The sequence below is a fragment of the Anthonomus grandis genome, chromosome 11 (assembly GCF_022605725.1).
Source record: "Anthonomus grandis grandis chromosome 11, icAntGran1.3, whole genome shotgun sequence".
NCBI classification, from domain to species: Eukaryota; Metazoa; Arthropoda; class Insecta; order Coleoptera; family Curculionidae; genus Anthonomus; species Anthonomus grandis.
Genome location: NC_065556.1, coordinates 16,215,437 through 16,242,929, shown reverse-complemented (window position 1 = coordinate 16,242,929; position 27,493 = coordinate 16,215,437). Strand labels below are relative to the sequence as shown.

Below are 27,493 nucleotides of genomic sequence, written 5' to 3'. Positions count from 1 at the left end.
GTTTTCATTTTTTTTAACAGTTTTCTTCTTTATCTACATTTTCAACGTTATCCTCTTCTTCAGTTCTGTTAGTAGAATCCCTACCAAAGGATGTGTGTTTATTTGGCATTTCTAAAGCACTTTATGAAGTTTCAGCTTGTTACGTTTTGGACAGTTTTTATGCCAAAAAAAAGTTTTGTTTAAATTGTTGCACCCCAAAAATGCGTACTCCATAATTTTAAACTCAAAACGGCCATAAGTCACAATGAGAATTTTTTCAATATTCTGGTGATAAATTTAAATGAAACGATAACATATGCACCAAAAATATTTTTTCATTTAGGTGCACCTAATCGGTTATTAAACTCAAAAAAAACTCCTTTTGGTTAGGACTGATGCCCCCATAACATTACAACAAAAAAGGCATAAGCCATAACTTTGTTTACTTACCGAGATTTTAGATTCAGATAGAGTCAGGCTCACTATGAGTGGATAATAATAATAATAAAAATAATAAAGCTCTTTATTTCGGATCACATGACACAACAAGGTACATGAAATGTAATGACGTCAAGACTTCGTACTGGTACTAAATTATACGAAAATCTTTTAAACGATTTGCTTCTAAATTAATTAATAATTTCTCAATATCTTATTTAAATTTTTTAATGGGATTATCGCTTCTTATATCAACTGGGAGACTTAAATAATTTAACATACTTAAAATGGGGACATTTGTCTGTAAGAGTTAACCTATGTGATATATTTATAATAAAATGCTTTTGTTAAAAATAAACATTTTTGAAATTTTGTTAAAAACGAAGAACAAATGGTAAATTTATGATCAAAATTCAACAAAAATTATATTAAGTTTATCGTCTTATATCTTAGCTGTCTTTGATTTCGAACTAGGAAAATTTAACTCAACCTCATTTTTTTAGTTTAATTATTTACCATTATTAATGGGACACCTGTATATCTTCAAAACAGAATCGAAATTTGCGAAGTACAAAATCTTTAGTGAACTTTCATTCATATATTTGCTAACTACTCTAATACCATAACCGTCAAATTTTTATTTTTTTTTGTAAATTTTTGCGATCATTTACAAACTTTTCACCCTGAATCCTAAGTCATAGTTAAGGAGATATGTTTTTTTAATGTTTTTTTTTAAATTACCTAAAATCTCGCAGTTAAATACACGTTGTTAGTTTTTATAAATGACTATACCATTGACATTACATTTTTTTAAAATACTAATGACCAATCTATGCCACTAAAAAAATCAACAATATTCACCTCAATGGATTGGAATGGAATTGAGTTTTTTTATTAATTACCCTGTACGGTAAGCTGTTTATATTAATACTTAGAAATTTTGCGTTTTCAATTTCACTTGCAGAGGCTTTGGTATCTTTTAATATAATCTCTGTCTGTTATACTATCATCCGCATTAAAATCACTTTTAGACAAATTTTTCTTAACCCGCACACGTAGTCTGACTGCCATGTTGTGGTCTACGTCGTTGTTAAACAGAAAATATTCTGCTTAGGCGACTAAAGCGTTTGGCTACTATCTATTGATAAATCTTTAAACTTCTTCGTAAGTGGCTTATGTACCTTGTTGCCCTAATCCCTAACGCGATTAAGATAGCTTGTTAAATACGAGAATACGAAAAATATTTTACATGTGTTAATAGTATAAGACGAGAACGAGTCAAAGTAAATAGACCACAACGTCTAAGGTTTAGGTCATGTGATATAAATAAGTAATATAAATAAGTTTATATGCTTTTAAAATAGTGTTATAATTACATTAGCAACGCCCTGGAAGTGACTTAAATCAATCAACGAAAATAGATCGGCCATATGATGAAGTAAATACTTTGGGACCTTAATAGTACTTTTGTTATGAGTTGGATGATTTTAAGGCAGAGGAACCAACAGAACCGTGTATGAGTTTGATTTAAGGTGAAAATATATTTTAGAAATCTTCATATATCTCCATAGTTGGCAGGTAAAATTAAAATGTCTTCTTCTAAAAAATAAAAAGGAGGAATCCATCACCCTAAAGTGAATAGCACGGAAGAGAAGTTTGTGTTCATTTTGTTATAGATTTTTAGGTATTTGTCTTATTTGGCGTTTTCAAGTGAAAATATGTCATTATTTTTAAAAAGCTTGTATAATATATCTATAATCTGCCATCTATAATATAAATGGCAGTAAGCAAAAAAATCATTGAATGGAGAATTAAAACATGTGATAGTATATAGGGCATTCCGTATAAGAAACCAAAGTTGTTGCTACTTTCCGTGATAACAACGTCGAAATGCTAAAAATATTTTAGACTAAGCAAGGTCGGTTACCATAATAACCGAACTTTCAGAAAAAAATTACGTCTTGTTTTCTACCATCGGTCGTTAATGACCCTGTATAAAAATATCAGCACAACTGTTATTACTTTTAATTTAAAAAAATATTCTTACGTAGACTCATCACTTGCAATGTATTGGCGGTGGACCCGAATTCAAAGGAATTGACTGCAAAGTATTCACCGACCCACATCCCATGACCATGGCTCTCTCTGTGTTGGTAACGATTGAAATGTTGAACGCCATGAACAGGTAATTTTTTGGGATGTTACTGATTTGGGATTTGACTTATTAAACAAGAGTGTTTTTTTAATGGTGGTGGTTTGTGTACTTTTTAAATCACAAAATTGATTTGCTAAATTATTTTTATTTAAAGCTTGTCAGAAAACCAATCTTTGATCGCCATGCCCCCATGGTCCAACATGTGGTTGATCGGCTCCATGGCCCTCTCCTTTACTCTTCACTTTGTCATCCTTTATGTGGATGTACTTTCGGTAAGTTTGTATTTTTATTTATTTTTTAATTTAATGCAAAAATCTTTGAATTTAACGCAAAAGTAAGGAAGTAAGGAATACCTTAAATATTGCAAGTAAATATTATTAATCTATTCAGTTTTTTAAAATTTCTCATTTATAATGCAAATAATTTTATATCGAGCTTACATTTTACTGTAAACCACGTATAGCAGTTTGTTAAGTAAAGTTATAAAATTTAATTTACTGTCGTTACATTTTGTTTTTAGTTCATAATTGATTTAATTCTTTAACACTTATTAAACATATAAGTAATAGGTAATTCCGTGAAATTAGAGAATTATTATTTTTGAAAACTTAATCCGAAAAAAAATTTAAATTTTATGTCTGGCTCTAAAAGAATCCTCTATATTTTTTTTTTAAATGACCTAAAAGTTTTTTTTTTGGGACGTGAATGTGAAATGAGTTTCACGACACTCAATTCTCGAAATAAACCTCAATTCTCATCGAAAACTTCTTTGAAAAGTTTAATTATAATTGCTCTCTATTTACCACTGTATCTAAATTAATTATTAATGAAGGAAAGTAATACATGGTTTGAAAACTATAGATTTGAAATAACGAATATGGAATTAGAACTGTAACGGGTACTGAAATTCTATTTATATAAAGAAACACGACACTGTATAATTTACTTGATTTATTGCAAGCCTTGGCTATACAAAATTTTATTAGAATTTTAATAAGAGAAATAAGAGAGATTCCAATTATTTTAATGAATTGATATACAGGGTGTCCCGAAATTACATCGCAATATTTTACCAGCCGCATCTTTGTCTAAAAATAAGACAAAAACTTGATATACAGGAACCTTGAAAAGTGAATCGATTTGCGATATTGCGCGAGTAGCCCTTAAAATAGAAATTGGATTTTCCCTTATCTCATTAACCGCCCAATTAATCCTCTGAATTATTTTTTACGCGTATTAATTTCTACAACATATACCAATCCATAAATAGTAATCTACTGAAGTTAGATTTGGAGATCGAGGAGACCAATTTATAGGACCACCTCGACTAATCATTGACGAACATTACGTCCAAAATGAGCAGGCGCTCCGTCGTGCTGAAATATTAAATTCTGTCGTATGTTAAAACGTCGTATGTTAACTCTTGAACTCTCTGGTAATGATAAGGATGTAAGCCTTGGATTCTTACCATTCTTCCTATCTTAAACAATATTTTTTAATTTTTATTATTACCTATGTCGGCAGTATTTTTTTTTTAATAATTACTATTGAGCGGGGGATATGTGTCGCTGGTGACACTGTTCTGATGCTTGTTCCAGGATTTTTTTCGAAATAGTTTAAGACGTCTTCCAAGTTATGATTTGCTTGTGGCCTGCCTTGTCCACGAGCTCTTCGAAAACTTTCATTTTCACATAAGTTACGGTGAATGTTAATAAAAACTCTTGATTCGTAAATCTATCCATAGTTTTAAAGAAATAATTTACACAAAAAACTATTTAACTTTACCAACGGAAATGTAAAATAATTAAAATGCCAATCAAAACGTCAAATAAAATTCAAGCAATAAACAAATTGTCAACAAGCACTGCCAACTACTATTTTTTATTTTATACATAGTTACCTTTTCAATACCAAGTCATCATTTACTTAAAACTTAATAATTATTTTTCTTGAAAGCGGAGGTTTCTAACGAAATAAGACAAAAGTACCTTTTTTATGTTAAAATGTTGGTTCTTGCTAATTTTACTATCCAAATAATTAAAAAGAAACCAGAAAAAAAGTTATGACATTTTTAACTTTGCTGACCACCAATTTTAAACGACCCTGTATACATTTTAGCATAAAATGTTATAAAATCAGTTAGTAACAATAACAGTAATATACGATAAAAATTTCGAAAAATGACGACCAGGCGTTTCGAAAATATTAATAAAAAAAACATCATCAATAGAAATTATAAAACACCCTGTAACATGAAAAAGATTCACTTTTCAAGATTCCTGTATATGAAGTTTTTGTCTTATTTTTAGATAAATATGCGGCTGGTAAAATATTGCGATGTAATTTCAGGACACCCTGTATAAAATCAACCTAACATATAAAAATAAAGATACTTCACACAGCATCTAAAAAAGTGTACGAAATAAACCATAAAATTTAGAACACGATTGACTAGAAGCTTTGTGTGTACTTGCATCCAATATTTAGGTATTCTTATATGAATCTATGTTAAGTCTCACCAACTTTAACAATTAATTAAATAAAGTCAGTTTTTTAAGTTTAATTTTCTTACATAATTGTGTCGCCTCTATAAAAACAAAGAACAAAATATCTGTTAGAGCAATTAGTTGAAAGAAATGCGAGTCTTTATAGAAATATAAGACACAAAACTTTGACATTGCCACACAATACCATAGCTCTTTTCTCAGGTAGTTAATTGCACAATTTATTTTTTTCCTCGGATTTTACAAATGTATTTCATTATTTTATTTTAATTTTCTTTCAATTTGTACATTGGTTAATTGTACTCGTTTTTTCAAATAATTTATAATTGTTACTAGAGTTAAGAAATAAAAATGATGAAATCTTTGCCCTTTTGGGTAAATGTAATTTAATGTGCTGATTAATTTGATACCAAATAAAGACATATTTATTTATTTATAAACAGAACTGACATTCTGATGATGCAAAAAGAAACCCTACAATAATATCTTTATTAACGAATCAAATAAGGCTCAAGAGTTTGTAGAATATAAGGTTTTATTATGTGTTTAAGTTTCAGATAATATTTAATTTTCAAATCAAGGGGCATTAGAATAAAGATCATGAAACTAACTTTTAACTTCAATGTATTAAATTCTATTAACATAAAGAAATACACCTAATTAATTATGATCTATTAGATGATAAAACATGGCAGTAATTGCAAATACGTCTTCTAAGTCTTTAACAACTTATAAGATACTGATACTCTACTTTTTATGTGTTACATTAATGATTCAGGTTTCTGAAGAGGGTTTCGGGCAAACTTTGCTAATAATAATTTATTAAGCGCTGCCACTTACAATTCAGGAGGTTTAACAGTTAGTAGTTTATTCAACTTCAGGCCTATATTAAATGGAAGCAGATTAAAAAATTACTATTTTTTACTTGCCTTATCCAATTATGTAATTGTATACAGCATTTAATAATTTGTCTATAATGTTTATTGCAATTTATAAAAAAAGCCATAATTTTTAATATCACTGGAAAAATGATCTAACTGTGTATGCTCGTATATCCGTATTTATATTTTATATTATTATATTAATTAATATTTTAGTTATTCTGTACTACTAACTGATGTATTCACATTTAATCGATATATTTACCAAACCAATAAGTCAATTTTACGTGCTATTGATGAGTGATCCAAACATTCAAGATATAAATTTAAATTCTTCTACAATCCTACAATCTTAATTTTTTTTAAAATTAGCTGTGGCTTTATTGACGTGGTCTATCATATATAGTTCTACCCTATGATACAAATCATTCTGCTCAATTGTATGTTTAGTGAAAGTACAATATAAATACAAATAATACAAAGCACAATTTTTTTGTATTGTAATAATTAGTATTTAAAAGTATGACTTGTTTTACACTTAATAATTTTAACCTTTAAAGCATATATTTTCTTGATGTGCGTCTACTGCACTTGAGTATATTCTTGAGCAGCCACTTTTGTCTTTTTCGTAGCAACTTAATTTCAGTATTTCTTAACATGAACAATATTGTAGTACATAGATTCAAATGTGGTAATATTATTGATTTATAAATACCTAATTTGGTGTTTTCAGTAATATCTAAAAAATTATGCTTCATTACATTTACCTTTTTTGCAATTTTATTCGACAAATAGAATAGAAAATTTGAAAGCATTAAATTCTTATATCGGGTAGTGCGTCGCCGAGCGGAACATAGGAAAATCCATGTAAATTTTAAGGGGGTCAATTATTGGCTTCCTTGTACATTTTGTAGAAAAAATGTAAGATAACTTTTTGAACAGGCCAATCTGGCAAACCCTTGTGCAAAGTTTCAAAAAATTTTAATAAGCGAATCTTGAATTATTCAATTAAATGTAATTGCAAAATTAGCCAATTTTCGGTTCAGGTAAAACCAAACGGGCACCAGTAAAATGAATATTGTCACTGACGTGAGGAAAAGTGTCAATAAATCAGTGACAGTCGATATTTGAAAACAAGTATGAATTATTCAATCGACGAAAAAATGAGATAAAAAAAAATATTATAAAGATTAAAAAATTATGTTCATTTTTTTTTCATACAGAATTTTGTGAGATCAATAAAACGAAAAAAAAAATTTTCTTGTATTCGGCTGTACGTCAGATTTGACAAAGCCTTATAACACATTTTTTGCTGGTGGCTGGTGTCTGATATGATTACTCCTAAATATTTAATTTTATTTAATTCTTCTATTTGTTATGAGTTTAATGACATATCTAAGTGACTATATGTATCCGTCACATTAAATTTACCCTTTATAAACATATGTTTTGTTATTGCGTTAACCAATAGTTTACTTATAATTAACCTCTCTGAGATTCTGCTAGGTTATGAATTTAAAGATTGTTTTTGTCAGTGGTGATTAGGTTATTAAATTTCACAAATTAGTCTCGGTTCATAATAGATTATGAAATTATGCCAAGAAACAAAAAAACTGTGAATAACTTAAAAGATATATATTATAATATATAAACTTAAAATTATATATAACTTAAAATATATATAGTAATAATTATTTTCTATTAATATGTTTATTTTCCATTTTTTTAGGTCGTATTCCAAGTGTGTCCCCTCACCGTCGAAGAATGGATCACCGTAATGAAATTCTCGATCCCGGTCGTGTTACTCGACGAGAGTCTCAAGTTCGTCGCGAGAAAGATCACTGATGGTGAGAATCCGATTTATACTGTGCATTGGCAGATACTAATGTGGGCTGTGTTCTTTGGCTTAATCCTGTGGGGTCCCATTTAAGGGATTCTGCTTTAAAATTACCCTTTACTCCCCTTCTCCCCGCGCCCTTTTAGAGACTGCCTCCGTAGACGAGGACAGAGTTAAATTAATTAATAGATAATTAGTGTGTAAACGGGTGTGTTATCGGTCCGCATATGGTGATGCAGAGTTGACGTTTTAAGTGCCTTTTTTGTATTTAATTCTTTTTTCTTTTCGGGATTTCCGATTTTTGCTGGGGGTTCCAAATAATGATTTACACCTAGTAAGGGGTCTGGACAGACGCATCAGGAGTAAGATTAAGAAACTGAATATTATAAAAAAAAAGCGATTATAAATTGGAAATTGGATAGGAGTCAAAGTTCAAATATTTATTAAAATTCTTTGGGAAGTCATTTTAAATTACTTATTATTATTTAGAAAATGCATATTTATATGAAATTAAACGATATATTTCTGCAAAGTGTATGGTTATTTAGAACCCAAACGCATTTTACGGTAACAGCAAAAAAAGGAAAAAACTGAAAAAGAATGTTTTTTTGCTAAATACAATACATTATTTATAGTCTATTATAAAAATAAAAGATGTACCGCAAGGCAGCAAGATCAAATTTATTTTCTATGGTACCCGTATTACACCCTAAAATTAGAAATCCCAGTTAAGTGTTTAACTAATTGTAGTATAGCTATTTTTATTTAAAACAAAAAATTACTCATCGCCACAATACTTAACTTAGAATATATTATTATAGTTATTATTTATAAACCGCAAGGCAATGAGTAATTTTTTAATGTAACAATAATAAAAAAAAGATTCTCGGACGCAAGAACCAATCAGTGTACAGCAGGCAAGTCAGCGTGAGTGTGTAAAATATTCCTCAGGTGTTGTGATTTTTTTGTTGTTTAGTAAGCAAATTTTTACTAGGGATAATTGTGCATGTTTGAACATTTTTAAATTAAAGAATAAAGAAAACAAAACAAGACTGAGTTAGTTCTTTTGTGTTTGTTGCGCTACTTTGTCGTAATATTAACCTAGACACCCCACGAATGTTACACATTTATTAAAAACATTATCTTCTTACCTAGCAGGTAAATAGATCGTATTACATCATATGTGAAAGAGAGATGGTAAAAAGGTTTATTTTTTAACCAACTTAGAACAAGAGACAAGGATATAGGGTAAAACGGGGTCATTTTCATAGTGAAATAACTAGGTTTTGCTCTTTTTTTTCAATTTAGTTTAAAGCATAATAGCAGATTAATTATTACTGGCTGAATTCCAAACTACTAAGCCAGAAAAACTTGGTTTCTAACTGAGACTCAATAACATAGAATGAAAATATACAAAAGAAGTTTTCAAGGTTTTAGATTTGAAAAATTCATGTGATATCGCCAAAATTTTCCGTGAAAACTCATTTTATTAGAATGTTTTACATAATTTAAAATATTAGGTGTGGTGTTTTTTTTTAACGATCTTATAATTCTTCTAGTCCAGCTGATATAAAAGTTTAGATCTATTTAAATTGGCCGACGTTTCGCAAAATATATTGACTTCAGGACATTATAATCGAAATTGGACTAGCTACGTTAGCACTGTAAGGACAGATTTTGTTTAAAAAGTAATGCATTTGTTTCTGTGTTCCTAAAGTTTAATCGGTTAGTAGCATTGCACTAACCTATTTCTTTTTTCAATCTTCCTTTTCTTATTATTGACTTTACATAATTTTATTTTGCCATCCACAAAGTCTTATCGTTTTTCTGCGTTATCGTTTTTTGACTGACTCGCCTTGACGTGAGTTTTGTGTGTATCAAATCCAAGCTCCAAAATAAATGCTATTCCTATTTATTTTCTAATATTCTGCAACATTACCAATATGTAGCAAAAAAGTAAAGCCTTTCAAATTATCTAATTTATTTGTCCTTGTTGCATCATTTTTTATTTTTGTCTATAATTAAGAAAATATATATTGTTTTTATATAAAAAAAAAAAATAAAAGTCTATTTACCATATGTGGAACGCGAAAAACTAACAATGTTATATTCCACATTGAATAAAGTCTCCCAAACTCATTTAGTATGGTATGAAATAAAAAAAATTGTGCCTTTATTTAAGTCTGGGATCTGCACTCTGGATGCTTGCATCTATTTGTGTCATGCTCTATCCATCCTGGCAAATGATCTATTCCATCTTTTCAAACTTCACTTCGAGGAATCTCAGTTTCTTCTTTTGCAAATAAGCATTTTCAAGATTGGCGCTAATTTCGTTTTTCGTTAGCTAGAACACAATTAATACAAATTTCCCACTGTTGCTTAAGGCGTCTGTTATAGCCATCTTAAAATCTGCAGAGGCAATATATATTAAAAATAATTTTGCCCATAAAAGTTATCTATTTACAACGTACATGTCCATAAAATGAAAGAAAATGTGAAGATACGATTTCTGGGATCTAATTTTAATGCGATAGTAACCGAGCATAGGGTCTATTACGTCAAAATTGTTTGCTGGCAGTCCACCTTTTCACGCATTTCTCGTTTATAAAAAATCTGTGCTTAGCTCCCGTTGGCTGCGAACCGACATACGATGATAAAGTTGACACAATTTTATTGTCATACCAGCAAACGCTACTTAACTTTACATCATCTTTAGTAGCTGTTTTCTCTTTCCAAGATCCTGGGCCAAGTTTCTTTTCCCGCAGCATTTTACATCCTTGAACTCGATTCAAGCGCACAGTTGCAAGAGAACGAAAACCATTCTTGGCCAAGTAAATCATAAGTAGGACGCTAATAAACCAGTTATCAAACAAAGTCTTGTGATTTACGTATTTGGGGATTGGGAAACTCTGATAATGTATCTAAATCGGCAATTTCTGTGGTTGCTAGTAAATTCAAGCTCCTCTGTCCCTGGATTTATCTTCTTCGTAATTTCCTAGAGAGTCATATTTTCACTTCCATCTTCACATCCGTTTCAGGAATGGTTGTCTCGTCATAATCTTATTCAGGCATGGAGTCACCATTTTCGTTTCAATATATTTTGATGGTTTCTTGGGCTACTATTGTCTTCGTCATCAAACAAATCGAGAACATCACTGTTATTATCCTCCGGTAGCTCCTTAAAATATTTGCTGTTAATTCCGTAAAATATTTTCGGATCCATTTGTAGTCAACCAAACTCTTATTACCACTTACATGTGCATGATATCCCATGTGTGCATCAAAACAATTTTTCAAAATTCAGCAATTGATGTTTTAAAATCGTCGTTGTAGTTTGACAGAACTATTACAGAAGCTGAAAATTAATAGCACCAATATGTTACGATTTTCGTCGATATTTTGTAGATGAGAGGCATCGCAGCAAAGCTTGACACAAAAGAGACTTCTTGACCAAATGCGCAACTAATTTGATTGAACAGGCACCGTATTCACCAGGTATGGGCTCCCTGTGACTTCTATTTCTTAAACTTAGTTTGCCATTCCGAAGAACACATTTCCATTAAATCCGTGAAAGACATATCGATGAAAGAGATGAAGTAAATCCCAACCGTTGGCCCAAAAAATATATTGATGATTGATTCAAATTTTTTTATTCTTGATTTACATTTGATACGTCAAAAAAAAATTAATTTATACAAAATTAATACCAAAGAAGTTCTCTAAAGCGTCAATAACCAATAAAAATGTCCTTAAAATTAGGTAAAACATTAGAATTCCTAATCAAAAGTACTGGCTTTAAAGTATTCATCTGCTATAGAAAATATAGCCTGTAAGCAAATATTTTTTTTTTTGGAAATAACTAATGGAGACAAGTTAGCGCATGTGTACCCCGTTTTACCCATCAATGACTGCACTTAATTGATTATTTATTGATTATATATTTACAACTTAACCTTTAGTTTCTTTTCTAAATTGCGCATAACCTAATATCGATGGATATTTTATTTTCACTTTTTCATCGCGACAGTTAGTTCCAAGAAGTAGTTTGTGATAAAAACAAAAATGTCCAGAATGCTAAAAACTTTTAAGTGCTTTAAAACAAAATTGGTAGAACATATGCATACGATTTTGCTCAAAATTTTAATTACATACGAGTTAGCGGAGCTTAAAGTAGGTCTTCTCACGAAAATAAAAAGTACCCCGTTTTACCCGACTTTCCCCCTTAATAATTATTTTAGCAGTATTGCCGTAAATAGGCTGTTACGAGATATTTCAACAAATCTTTTATGTATGTATAATATGTGCATTTCATTAACATCTTCATTAACCATGCAATTTGTTGGGTTAGTTAGTGTAGTTTTGGATAGAAATAAAATGATTTATTTCAAAAATTACGCAACGTTTCAACTATTTTTTTTTATTGAAAAGTTAGTAGGGGAAGTCTTTTCCCCACAAATAATATGCTAATGCTCTAATTTCAGGAGTGAATTATTGTATTTTTTATGTCACCTGTCAGGAAAAAAAAATTTCGTATAATATATTATGTTTTTGAACTGTTTGAAATATATTTTAGAGACTGATGATGGCAAGAACACTTGCCGAAATGCATCACTCCTGAACTACTATACCTACTAACTACCTACTAACTTTTCAATATAATATTGACTCCACTTCAGAATGGACTTCTTCCTTAATATTTTTTTTTTAATATTCAACAGTGCTATAAAGAAATATAAGACGGATCAGTTGTTCATGTTGATATTCATGAACTAAATAGTAAATGAAACAATGTTTCAAGACTAAATTTTGAAACATTGTTTCATTTACTATCTCACTTTTTATTTAGAAAACAATTTAAAAGCTAACTACACATTTACATTGTCACTTTTTTATATCTATAGTTCATATGTAATCACACATTTTGTTTAATATAGTCCTGATTTTCTTATATTGGAACCAGATTTCTTTTTAATCGAATCCGACGTATATTATATGTAAATAATATACTAAATTAATAACAAAGTAAACAATAATTACTATATGCCGATTTTTCCTGAAACGTTTGTGAACGTTTCTGTTATAAATTTCCTAGAACGAAAAAAATCCAGTGTAAAGATTAGGTTAACCATTATTTTTTCAATATTCTACAATTCACCACCCTAGAATATCCAAAGCTTCCTCCAAGTATTAATATCCTCTGACATCGAAAAGTTGCTTAATTTTAATAAAACATAATATTTGTACTTAAACTGCACAAAATAAGTCAGCAAATTAGATGATATTTATATAAGTAGTTACTTTGCCATTTGCAATATACTGCTACTATAATGATAATACATTTTCATAATTTACCCTTATCTTGATAATTTTCTTCCTAGAACTTTATAATCATATGAAAGCACAAAAGACATTACAGGCATCAATAAAACATGTTAAGTAACACATTAATAATAATAACTGAAATTCACTGAATATTGTTGTATGGGAGGGTGGGCCACCATGAGACGGAAAAAGTTTTTTAAAATTAAAAGATATAGTTTTGTGTAAATGTTAGGTATAGTTGAAAAAAGTTTTAAATTAATAGTTTTGCGAGTGAATTTTACAACATTCTTTTTTTTAAAGATGTATCATGGAGGCCCAGAGAAGTGGGCCACCATAAGACATAAGACATATGTGAAAAAAACAATATGTTTGTTACAAAACTAAAAAAACACAAAAATATAAGATTAGTCAATGTAAAATATGCCAAAAATCAAACAATCATTTATTTTTCTTGGTAAAAAAGAACTTTAGCGTAAATTTATATTGCTAAACTGAATTTCGAATTTTAGATATTCCTGTAAACGTTTTGTTTTACCCAAATGAGATGGTGGCGGTAAAATCATTTTAACGTCATTTAAAGGAACCATTCCTACATCAGGTTCCAAAGGATATACAAAGTGTCCGCTGAATTTTACCGACTTCCGCAAAAACTTTACTTCTTCATTGCTGGAACTTTCCAGATTTATCATTTTTCCAACATAGAATATATTATAATTTTTGGCAATAAATGACACTAATACAAAGTCGTCAGGTTTGGAATTTCGATCCAGTTCTCCAAATGCTGAAGGATCAGCCTCGGGAATCCAGTCTGTTGAATCCTGCTCACAGTCGGCAAAAGATAAACTTCCATCTTCCTCGGACGAAAATATATCATTGAAATCAACCTTCTTTTTTTTTGCAAATAAATTCCGGTGGCAGCTTTTTGTTTGTCATCCTTGTGTTTTCTTTTTAATTTGTCTTTTTCAATTTTTTCCTGGTATTTTTTTTCAAACATCTTTCTCAGGCGTATCAGTGGGAATGCAGCTGGTAATTTTTCTATGCTGACTATTAGAAACCTTTCTCATTCCTGCTTTTGGGTATCCCTAAAATATTTCTGGGCTTATAAACACTTTCAATTTTGGTGACTGATCATTAAGTGTATCATTGGTAACTGTCTGAGCTACTTTAGTGATATTGATGAAGTATTTTCATCCACGGTGGAAACTTCTGTATTGTTAATATTTAAAATTGCTCTATCGGTTACAGAGCTGCACAGGAAATCGTCATCCGTAAAGACATTTCTGTCAAAAGGGTAAATTCCGGCCTTCTTGAAGCCTGATTTTATATTGGACGGAGTCGTAGACCGTTCTAATGCTATTCCAACACAAGCAGCAATTTCGTAAATGGATAACGGATTACCCGGATGATGCAAAAGCCAAGAGTCAACTGCAGTATTATAATATGCCTTAAATTGCGCAAGTACTGATATGTCCTGTGGCTGCAGTCTGTGGTGGAAGTGTGACTGGAATGACTCCATTGTTCTTAGCCAAATTCAGAGTTTTAATCCCAAGGTGGCTCTCATGATTGTCCATGATTAAAATAGTAGGATTTTCTTTGGACGGCCCACTATATCTAATAAAATGTTCCATAACAGACGGAAATAATTCAGAGTTCATCCAACCTGAAGTAGAAGCCAGTCCTAATGTTCCTGCCGGTGCCCCGTTTAACATATGATTTTTAATTTTTTTTTCTGGGGAACACCATTATTGGGGGCAGTGTATTAACAGTAGGACTTATTATGCAACATGTTGTAATCAAAACTCTTCGTTCTCCACTAGTACATTGACTTACTTGTTTGATACCTTTCGACGACAGAACTTTTTTTGGTTTTTGAACAGTTGTTGTTCCAGTTTCGTCTAGGTTATAAATCCGTGTACCATCAGAAAACTTCTCAGACCGACTATACGCTTTTTCAAGGTTGTCAAAAAATAAATTTACATTATGTTTGTTAAACGAAGTTGCTCTTGAAAGACTACATCCTTCTGGTTGACGTATGCTTAATTCTTTTGCATGTCTTTTTAAAAAAACCCTGTAACCAGTCGATACCAGCAGATTTATTCTTATTCCAAGATAACGGAATGTTTTTTCAAATTTAATTTGGGCTATCATATGCCAAAACACGGGTATATTTTGTAGTTTTCCCATAGCACATTTTCGAACATTTAATAATGTAATTGACTAAATCCTTCTCTTCCTCTTCATTAAAAACCAGGCGATGCTTATAATTGCTTTTCATTGAAACAATGTCATTGGGATTGGCTTTATTTTGTTCTTTTTTAACATACCTTTGCAACGTTTGAAACGATAAATTGTTTTCTTCTGCAGCTTTCCTAAGAGACAACATAACTCCATTTATTCCTACTAAAACTTGCTGAACCGCTCTTTTCATATTTTCTTCTTTAAAGGTTCCTTTTTGGCTCTTTCTTGTTTGTCCTCTTGACATCTGCAAAGGTAAAACAATATGCTAGCAGTAGTACACACTAGGTTATACACTACTACATTCTACAGTGTCTCATGGTGGCCCAAATAAATTGTCTTATTGTGGCTCATTTGTATATTTAGGAAAAAATATTATCATTATACAGTAAAACTAAAGTTGTCTTTTAAAAGTTACATTTAAAAATTAGCTAAAAGGTCAATTTACAAATGCATATAACTGTCTTACCTTTAGGGTTTATAGATCACTCAAAAAAAACTTACATCATAACAATACATGAAAAAAAATCGACCTCGCCACGTGCACTTTCCATAAAATCTAGAAGACAACTGATCCAGCGGCGCCAAAAAATGTATATTTAGGTCATGCGCTTACAGAATAGCATATTGTGCGACCGATAGATGGTGGCTATCGCGTAAACGACTGGAAATATAAAGATGTCTCATAGCGGCCCACCCTACCCTAAGCTTTAAAGTTTTTTATACCAAAAAAATAAATAGCTATTGTAATTTTTATGATGCCTCTGAAAATAATTTTATTTAATTGATAACATGATTAATTAATATGAATAATAAACAACCTCAAACCCATCAAAATGAATAAAACAATGACATTCTGTATTTTGAAAATCAATAACACCTCTATATCGTGACACTGATAATTACGATCTTGCACCATATTTGGGGCTTCGATTTTAATACTATAGAATTGATTAAACGATTAAGCAAAATTCTTATATTTTTGAGGTCACTATATCATCCGTACGTAGGTATAATATCTATGAAATACGTAATACAGTATACTGTAAAAGGAGAGGCTTTTTCGGTAAACAGGAAATAAGTATAGTAGTAACTTTCAGGAGTTTCTATTTATTGGGTTCTTCAGGGCAAGGCGATCAGTAAACAAATGAAATATCTTAGAGATCATTAACGGGAGCGAACAAGGAACTGCTCCAGTATCCTCAATTTCGGAGGAAAACAAGAAATCTAAATATATTTCAAAATATTCCACAAGTAAAGAATTTTGGAAAATTGGTTGTAACTAGAACTGCTCACATAAATTAATTTTGCTCGTTCATATTCTTGATCTCTTATGTACCTTTCTTTTCTATTTTGTTTGGTGGTTGAAAAAGCCAATAAAAAAACATAAGTACCATTCATAAATAATATCCTGTCATCAGGAATAGCAAACTATGAATATTTTTCAATGATATAGGAGAGCAAATTCAGTTCATATCTGTGAGAACTTATTCCATATCGATAAAAACTTGCTTTAAGCCTCACAATAATCTGTTATTAACACACTTTTTAATAATTCACCATATTAGTGAAAGCCTTTTAGAGAATGTCAGAGTAAAATTTAAAAAAAATCAATCCAGTTATTAAAAAAATCTACAAAACGAATTTAATATCTACTTCCTAGGCTTGGATAATTTATTACTATTAAATAAAATTAATTATCCGTTTACGACGTCTTTTTTCGACTAAAACTTTAAGCGACACACGAGGAATCCCTTCAATCGAAACAGCCCTTAGATCTGCAGCTGTGCGTCCACCCGAACTAGTTTTTTAATACTCCCACAACCACACACCAAAAAATATATATACAAATTCAAATTTTTTTTAGCTTACTCGATTCACTTTTAAAGTTTGAATTTTTTACATTCACGACTTTAGTGGAATTTTTGAGGTCGCTTATACGACACGTTTACTGTATATAAATACTATTGTAGTCTAGCGGTAGTAAAAGTCGAGTAAGCTAAAGAGCACACTAACCTGATTTTTATTGTACTAGAATAAGGCTTAGTGACTAATATTTGATAGTCTTCGCTCTACTAGAGAGGTCTCAAATTCAACAATGTCCATTTATGAGTAGATATTTAATATATATAACTTTAAATTATAGTTCATACATTCCTACAATTAAAATATTTATTTGGATAATAATAAAGGGGAATTTAGTGGCACCGGCAAATATGTCATATGCTATTAAATTTTCTTTTATAAAATTACTAAAAAATAGTACGTTAAATATAATTGTTTATTAGCCTTGTACTATATTGTAAATTTTGATAATTTATAATATATATAATTAATTTTTTCTTGATATTTGATATGAAATGGGTTTAAAGATTGTTATAATGAAAGCTATTTGTATATAAATTGTATTGGCAGTTATGAATGCCTAAATAAAGTTTTTCGAACAGTTGTGTGTGCTTTCTTGATTAGATTTGGTTACATAATGAAAAAATGCTTTTTTAACAACAATCATAAAACTTGTTAGGACCATCACGGTTTGTTTAGCTTAACAAATGCTCTCTTTAACAAACAATGTGCTGCTTTGTGTGTCTACCGTCGATGTTCTGTAATATGGTAAGTATGCACTCTTGTAAAATACGTTCCATTCGTTTTATGTTGTTGAGTTTTACCCATTTTTTTAAACGATTTTTTAATTTTTCCAGTACCACAGACGGTACACCGAATGTGAACGATTTTTCCGACTCGCCTAAGGACACCTTTGAGTCGTAGCGTGGAGTGACCCTATCCAGAGTGAACCCCCTTTTAGCACATTTTGGATTGTGACACACACACATACCCTTTTGTTTCCTAATTTTAAATCTCTTGACTTTCTTACTAACACTCTTGGTTTTTGTACTAGATATGTTACAATCGTTAGAATAACACATTTTTAAAATATTATTCTTATATTACTTCTAATTATATTTTTTTGCTGATAAAAAAACTTTTTGCAGAGATATGATTCAAACATTTCTGAATGCAACGCCCTCTATTATTTAATTAACAAAATGTATTTTTCCTAAATAGAATAATTACCGGCCTGGCAAATTTCTTTCTTCGGTGCCAAAATACCCATGCATTTACATATGCAAAGAATTAAGTTGAAGAGAGAACGATAATATTTTGACGATTCCTGACTTGTGCTAGTAGAGGGGAAGTAGGAGAAACGCTATCGTTCTAACTTGAACTTATTTAAAATTAATACATTAATTTTTCAACGACCGTTTAATAATAGGCTTATTACTCACGCATTTTAAATAGATAATACCTAAAACTTACCCCGTGAATAATCAATTACTTACTGGTTTGGTTGTCATAGTAATTTTAAATTTTATAGGAAAAAAACTAGGCAGAAATCCAAACAGAAATATTATAAAGTGTGCAAAATAAAATGCCAGTTATAAATCGCGAAGCAAATACACTGGTGTCTATCATTCATGGGTGGACAAAAACACAAAATGTGAACTCATTTCCGGAAAACGTGATTTTAGTATATTTTAAACAACTTTCCTAAAAATATAAATCATGTTTTGGGCGCATTATTCCATGCAGAAAGTACGTTGGCGTTAAATAATAATATTCATATTGAAAGTTATTCGAAACTAACTGCATTTTTGAAAGTCCAACTGCAAGTCCGAGGGATATTGTGCAAAAAAAGCCAAAATCATTACTTTGGAGTTAATTAACTAATAATTTAATGAGGCACCAGATAAGAATTATCTGGCAACCAAAGTAAGAATTTAAAAAAAAACATGCATTTGCCGAAGTACTGAGTTGCGGCAGATGAAAATAACGGATATTAAAGATCTCGGATCAGGATATTTGTTAAAATATTTCAAACACCAAGACAAAAACTCCCAGAACATTTACGGTAGCTGGTATCTTTTATAAATTATGTAAATTTATTCCTAAGTTCTCAAAAAGGAAAATATACCAGACTATGGATATGAACAAATTTTCTTCAGTGGAGAAGAAGATGTGCCAATTTTTCATACCTACAACCTAAGAGCTATACACAGGTCATACACTAAGCAAAACATCAGCTATCCTTTTAGATGGAGGTCGAATACAACTGCCTTAAAAAGACATGAGGGGCGGAAATCCACCTCTACATAGAAGATTCACTCAGAAATAAAACGGATACTGCAAATAACATTTTTCATTCAGTCCTATGATTGAAACCTTTGGTCTAACACTCAAATTACGAGACAGTTATAGCACTAACCAAAAACTTTACCCTTGATACGTGTTTCATTAGCGAAACACGTGCCGAGAGGAAAAATATAGAGTTTTGGTTAGTGGTAAAACTGTCTCATAATTTTATTTTTCATTCAGTGAATTACAATACGAGTATCAGCACATAATCGACTATTGTACACATGACACAAAGAATGAGATCAATTTGGGAAATAATACTACCTCAACTTTAAATTTTTCAAATTATTTCAATATTACTATAAATATTTATAAGGAAAAGATAGAAAATTGAAAATGTATTATATTTTGACTATAGCAAATCGTCATTACAGAAAGATCTACTGTGCGGCTAATCTAATGTAAATGCAAGTGATGCAAATGCAAAAAATGTAGTCTATGTAATTTTACTTAAGTAAGTGATATTTTATTCTAATTATGTGCAGATTTTTTGGATACCTTGCATAAAGGTAATAGAAAAAGTATAGTACTCCCATGTAACAGGCCACTCACTCATATGATTACAACAAAAAAAAAGTAATAGCTGTCATTACATAGCATTAATTAACATAATACTATTCCGCACCCAAGACCTTCCTTGGCCAGGCCGGTATAATATTAGGCATTTAAAATATCAACACAAGCCATAAAATAAGCCAAATATAACGGAATTTTTAGTGGTATGAAAAATCAAGGGAGACATCCGATCAAAGTCCGTTAATAAGTACATTTTATATATTAATAGAAAGAGAAATATTAGTGGAATTGTGTACTTTTAAAAAAATTGTAATAAAAACGCTTTGTGCGTGGCCAGAGAACTCGCACCACCACGCAATTGCTTTAGTGTTCACAATTTGTGCATTTGAATTAACAGGCACAAGAAGGGACTTTCTGGTAGAGAAGAGAAGGGGTTTTAAAGCATGCTGTGTTTTGGGGTTAAAACTGCTCTGAAAATTTTTTGTTCACATTTTTTCAAATTGAGTCTCTAGAGTAATTCAAGGTACTACTCCCTAGTTCAACGATTTGCATAAAATCCAAAATCATTTTCCAAAAAGTTCGTTTTTGGAAATACCAAAAATCGTAGGCTGCTACTCGTATAAAGGAAATCAATCACAGATAATGCGTTTTTTGATGAAATGTCAAATTATGAATTATTATCTAGTTCTAAGTTATTATCATTAAAATTATGGTTGCAGAAGTTTAAAAATATATGAAAAAATAAGCAAGTTGCTCAATCATTTAGATTCGCAATGAACACGTGTATAATTGCCATCCGATATTCGGCATGGGACCTTTGCAGATGATGCAAAATTCTTCTTTCGAGTCAGATCCTAATTCCAGTGGTGCCAATAATGGGCGATGACTACTACTGATGATTTGACTGCTTTGTCCATCTTCTTCTGTTCCTTCTTGGAATCTTCGGTTCGCTGCATTTCAGCTTTATCTCGTATGATGGTCACACTTTCTGGTGAAGTCAATATGGTGCTTTTCATTGGCTTGCGACCATAATTCGATTTATTTACCGGAGTAACACGCTTTATGGGGCCAACTTCCTTCAATGCATGGGCAATGGATGCGCTTCATATGCTTGGCATCGATGATGCACCTGATATGCTGGCTTTTTCAGAAGCAGATGTTGTTACTTCTTTATAAGTAACTGTTTTAATCACATCACCACCAACCATTATAACGCGTTGATCATTACCTTCATTTAAATTGTCTCTTTTTCCACATTCAGTTTAGCAGGAACAAAATCTTCAGCAGTGAAAACAGCAGAGTTATGTTCACAATTCCGTTCTAGTAACGGGGACAATATTAAAAAACTCCAACAAAGAGTGCGATTCAATTTTGACACTGACAAACATCGTTTTAAACGAGCTTATGGTTATATCGAGTGTCTGTACTATAATATCAAGCATATCGAAATTCATTGAAATTCAGTGAAAATCTTTGAAATTGAACTTAATATTCGAATTATTCATAAATAATGTTTACTACAATTTTAGGTTTACATCTGTCATATTTGTTGTGCTTCAAAAGCCTAATGAATAATGTTCATTTTGTGTGTATTCACCCTTTTTAATACGATTCAAAATATTTATGAAAATGTAAAAATACGAATACTCCAAAAAAATGTTTGAGCAAAATGTCAAACACACTGTCTCGAGAGATACGTAGAAACGTGCTTTTGAGACGAGTACTGTACACTTTTCTGCGTTATCAGAATTTTTGCATTAGTTTAGATTATTCAAACATGTTCCTTTAGGTTTGAGTCATATCTCTTGAAAGTAATAAATTAATTAATTCTATGACGCCATTAAGCATTTTAATAGAAATGGAGATTTGAAGTGTACTTTAAATATTATCCAATCTCATTATTAATGATTTAATCATAACTGCAAAGAGGTTGTCGATGAAATTTTTTTATTGTATGTAACATATCTAGTAAAACCACCTTTTCTTGACTAGCACGTCGATTATATCAAAGATCATTGATTCTTAAACCGCCTTTATATTTTTCAGTTGGTGAAGTGGTAGTAGATAGATGGTAAATGCTACTTCTTCAAGAATCCCGGCACAACGCTTTTTCATTAAACTACTTGATTTTGTCTCTTTCTAGAAGATTCTACGCTTTTTTTAACACTAGAGTTTTATTCGAACTTAAGTCGAAAATGCCGCTTTCATTTCCGCATATCTTTCTTGTAGTCTAGTGTTAACCACATCCTTTAATTTCAATGACCTGTGATGGTGCGTTAGAATTACCAACTAGCAACTGTACATATTAAGTTATTTGTTATTATGATCGTTATTGTTTCACGTTTCTTTTTTTTCTTTAAGACCAACACAAACTGCGAACGATTTTTTTTAGTTAGAAGGGGATGTAGCCTCTTCGCTTACTCTGATTGTTAATGCATTTTTATCATTCATAATGGCTAATCTACTTTAAAAAAAAAGACAAAAAAAAGCTGGGATTTCGAGGTGCAAGCGCGGCATTCCGAACACTGTGTTCAACCGTTTGAACTTGACTTTTGGGTGCCAGTAGGTTACCTGTAGGACCTTAGATATTTTAATTAATTTATTATTTTTCAATAGTGGTACTTCGTATACGTGTAATACTTTAATTCGCGGTTTGTATTGGTCTTATTGCAAGTATAGTGTTGCTCCGGCAACGGTTTTTATCGAAAACATCATACATTGTGAATTTCCATCTCTGTTTTGTAAACAAATTATATTTATGTAAATAAAGTGACAGCATTGTCGCTGTTATAAGTTATAGAATTTTTGTTTTTTTATTACCTACATTTATCCAGGTTATATAGCCATAATATAAAAACGGTTATAAACAGATCTAAAATTAAGCATTTAATTGAAAATGACACATCTGAGGATTTAATTAAAAACTATATATGTCTGGACTTCTGACAAGCATGTCTTTATCTAAAATATTTATTTATTTATTAATGGGTCAAGCTCAATCAATACAAAATTGTGTTAGGAACTAAATACATGCTCAATTAACAAAAATCAAAATTAAACATCAGAAAATACAAACAGTCATTGGCAATCAACTTGGTTTAAAAATGAAGGCCAGATAAAGCTCCCATATAAGATTTCAAAGGTTGAAAGAAATCCGGGCTATATAATAGTAAGCTTTATTTCCAACAGGTTACATATACCCAGTTACAGGAAAATCAATTAAATATATAAATGTACAAGTATGAATGCATGAACTGTATTAGATCCATGTAACTAAACTATAAAAGAATTGCTATATAATAAAAAAAGTAGTGCGTTTGAGAAAATAAATAATAAAAAATCAACACTAAATTAGAATAAGAATCAAGAATTAATTAAAATCAAAAGAGCAGAAAAAAAATAAGTAAATAAATGTATTCAAACTAAAAACTAAATAACTAAGAATTATATAACCTAGCCTCCCCCACCGACCATATGTAGGTGACTCAAAATAAGTGACAGATTGTCATGGTGAATGTCACAAGAATCAGCAATAGTGTTAAAGTTTTGACACATAAAGTGAATAGGACTCTGGTACAGAATGTTGGACCTGGCTGTGTCCAAGTTAAAAGCTGGACAGTGTCTAGATCCTGGGCGTGGTATATGAAAGCAAATCCTTTGCAAAAGGGGTGGGCAGTCAATTTTATGGTTAAGTAAGTTAAACGAGAATTTTACCCAATGCATTTCTCTCCTCTTCGCAAGTGACCGTTCAGTATATCTAGAGAGCAGCAGGTTATGGTCAAAACCCCTTGGAGGATAGATTCCATCATCCTTAAATGCCAAACATTTAAGGAATCGCCGTTGGACTGATTCTAATAGGTGAATGTGCTGGTTGTAAATGGGAGACCAAATGAGGGAGCTGTAGTCCAGCCTGGATCTAACAAATGCATAGTAGAGAGTTTTGGCAGTGGCAGTGTTCGAGAAAAGTTTGCAATTTCTAATAATAAAGCCCAGCATGCGAGTAGCCCTAGTATCAGTATCTTCGATGTGAGGGATAAAAGAAAATTTTTGGTTAAAGGTGACTCCAATCCTTAAAACAGGTAGATCTTGCCAGAGAATCTCCATTAACTAAGTAATTAAAGACAACTGGACTTTTAATTCCAAAGTAGCTAGGTCACATTACACTTGGAAACATTAAGGTTAAGCCTGTTCAAAGTGCACCAATGGTGTACAGTATTGACGTTCTCTTGCAGTTGACCACAATCTGCTATAGAGTCAATCCTATGGAAAAGCTTTAGGTCATCAGCATATGCTAACCGAGAGCAATTGAGGGTGGAGATCAAGTCATTAGCGAAAACGTTAAAGAGAAGAGGGCCCAAGTTAGAGCCCTGCGGAACTCCAGAGGTGGGTGAAAAACAAGCAGATCTAAAGCCCTCGACCACTACAAACTGAGAGCGGTCAACTAAATAGGAGTTAAGGAGCTTTATCAAGCGATCGGAGAATCCAAACTGGCGTTCAAGCTTATTAAATAGGATGAAGTGGTTAATCTGGTCGAAAGCCTTTTGAAAGTCTGTGTAGATAACATCGATTTGACCTCTATCATTAAGTGCTTCACACACAAACTGAGAAAAGAATGCTAGGTTTGTAGTACATGATCGACCAGAAACAAAGCCATGTTGATCGTTGGCCACCATGGACTTGGGAAAAATTAATTTATAAAGAGCCAACTCAAATAACTTTGAGAAATTGCACAGAACGGATATAGGGCGGTAATTCTCTATTGTTCCAGCATCGCCCTTTTTAAAAATAGGGCAAACTTTGGCTTGCTTCCAGATATTGGGAAAAATACCAGTCTTAAGGATCAGATTAAAAATGTGGAGCAGAGGGTCTGTAAGTGCAACAGAGCAGCCTTTAGCTAAAAAACTAGGATATAGATCTGGGCCAGAGGTCATTTTACTTTTGAGACACTTGCTCGCCGTTATAATGTCTATGACGTCTATGCAAGTTAAGGGAGGTTCAGAGACGACACGATGATCGCTGGGAAGTGAGTTCGTGTTTACACTCCTGAAATAATCTCCAAAAGCGGACACAATGCTGTCAGGCGTATTGTATGATTGGTTAGAAAGCTTCATTGAGCCTGGGATTTGAGACTGACGCTTGCTTCAAATAAAAGACCAAAATTCACTCGGATCGGAGGTTTTGTTTTCAATACTATGGATGTACGTTTTGTAGGCTTGTGCAGTTACAGCTTTAATTGTCTTGCGCAAAGATCTGAATATCTCTAGAAAATGATTAGACTTAGAAATCTTAAAATCACGAAATGCTCTTTCCTTTCTATATATATTACGAATTATGTCCACCGAAAACCAGGGAGGTTTTACCTTAAAGGGTACCGCTCTAGCGAAAGTGTCGTTCAGTATATCATAAAAAACATCACATGCAGAGTTGACGTCCTGCTGCACCGTGACGACCAATCAGTATCTAGCAGCAGCTGATACAAAAGCGGAAAGTTAGCCTTTCTAAAATTAAATTCCTTTATTTCAGCTTTATTAAGGGGTAGGTTATTAAGAGAGGTAAGGCCTGCATGGAATTCAAATGACAGAGATGGATGGTAGGTGTCCTCCGGGACAAGAAATGCACCGCTGTTAAGTACAGAGATATCGAAGCTTACAAAGATTAAATCCAAATAGCGAAGATTGTTATTTAATACGGTATTGGATTGCTTATAGTTCAGGAAATCAAAAAAATTACTTAGAAGTTGACGTTTACTATTGGGAGATACCGAGTGTTCAATATAAGTGGGGACATTAAAGTCTCCCAGGATAATCACATGTTCAGAATATATTATGGAAAAGGCTTCACGAAAGCATTCTAATTGCACGGAGTCGATGGAAGAAGGGACGTACAATACAAAAATATACAGTATGAAATGATTAAATTTGACTCTACATCCTATCAGGTCAATTTCTGGTATTTCTTGGCTGATCGCAGAGAGGTCGAGGGCTTCCGAGGAGAGGTGCTTCAGAAACCCCAGTAGAACACCACCACCCCTTGAAGCAGCAACAAGGTCAGTTCTTCTGTCAGAACGGTACATTACATATGAGTTGGGAAGGATTTCACCATTAAGTATATCATTTTGGAGCCAAGTTTCTGTGATGGAGATAATATCATAGTCAGAAGTAGACGCAGCTATATGTAGCCCACTGCTTATCAATTTTGAATGAATACATTTTTGGCATAGTTTTTCCTGTAAAAAGGTCCATGGAATGTTTGGATGGAACATGTACTGCGAGATGGTAAGTACATGTAAAGTGATTTGGGAAGTGAGATATAGGTAATCTATAGTTAAATGGACTAATCTATAGAGAATTTTTAAATCTTTCTTCAAGCTGATAAGGCTTCAAGATCAAGTATTAAGCATAGATTCTCATATAGAAGTTCTTGATCATTGTGAAACCCGTAGTGAATGCACATGCAAAATTTACGTGAAACTCTTGCCAGTCTGTGAATATAAAGTGTATAGTTTGGGCTCCAGACAGAGGAGACACTTAAGTGGGTTCTGACGAAGGCAAAGTAGTGTTTTAATAAAGTACTATGATTAAAATTTGTGGTACTACGTTTAATGTATCCTAGCAACTTTAGAGACTTATTAATAATGCTATTCATATATGCAGTGAAGACTACGTTTAAATTAAGTGGCTCTTATTCGTTGCACGCACTCTAAAGGAGTATTGTCTATATGATAAATATTGATGTACCTTATATACCTCAATGAGAATATTGAGGTACATAGCGGTCTCGCCTGAAGCAGTGGTCTGATTATTAGAAGACTGCTAGTGTGGAAGATGTGAAGGTCCCGCACAATTTGGGTTCTATCAGTAAAGTAGCTACTCAACCAGTCCAAAAGAGAACCCGATAAAGCAAAACCAAAAAATTTATTGAGTAAGATCTTATGATTTACCCTGTCAAATGCCTTGAAGAAGGCGTTGTAAATGGAATGAATCTTAAACAATCTCTTTTATCAAAAAATAACTTTCTATAGTTCTTTTGGTAATTTCTGACTAGCTGTACGTATACATACAGTGCGACTCTTAATTGCCCTTCCCCCTCTTATCTTTTCAATGCGTTTATATAAAAATTTGAAATTTGGCACACATCATTAGCAACCATTTTGTAAGTACTACTCTTTACAAAATGACAGCCTTTCAAAATCGCATTTTCATTAATTTTGATTTCCTTTACTACACCTGTTCAGGTGTAATTTGTTTGTAGATGTGTTGTTGTTTGTAGAGTTTAAATTGAAACTTGACAGGAGATCTTTACTTAAACATGTTGTAATTAAAATTGCAGTAGAACCAATGATCCTTAAGATTATTGAAGACAATCCTTATAAATTTGAGTTAGAAACAGTTTTTCAATAAGATGAGGCACCGCCTTACTTTAGCAGAAATGT

The 27,493-nt window shown here is 31.7% G+C and overlaps 1 protein-coding gene across 3 annotated transcripts in view; it reads left to right on the top strand.

Moving 5' to 3' along the window:
• LOC126742447 (calcium-transporting ATPase sarcoplasmic/endoplasmic reticulum type) overlaps positions 1–22,196 on the top strand; it is an 82,832-nt gene extending 60,636 nt beyond the window's left edge. For 2 of the 3 annotated variants that reach the window (XM_050449094.1, XM_050449095.1), the window contains exons 10-12: positions 2,469–2,602; positions 2,727–2,844; positions 7,687–8,846. In XM_050449094.1, coding sequence (XP_050305051.1) covers positions 2,469–2,602; positions 2,727–2,844; positions 7,687–7,887 — 453 coding nt within the window. In that variant the 3' untranslated portion in view covers positions 7,888–8,846. Of the gene's footprint in view, positions 1–2,468; positions 2,603–2,726; positions 2,845–7,686; positions 8,847–18,053 lie in introns of those variants that run through there. The other variant, XM_050449096.1, reaches the window with a different exon arrangement.
• The last annotated feature ends 5,297 nt before the right edge of the window (positions 22,197–27,493 follow it).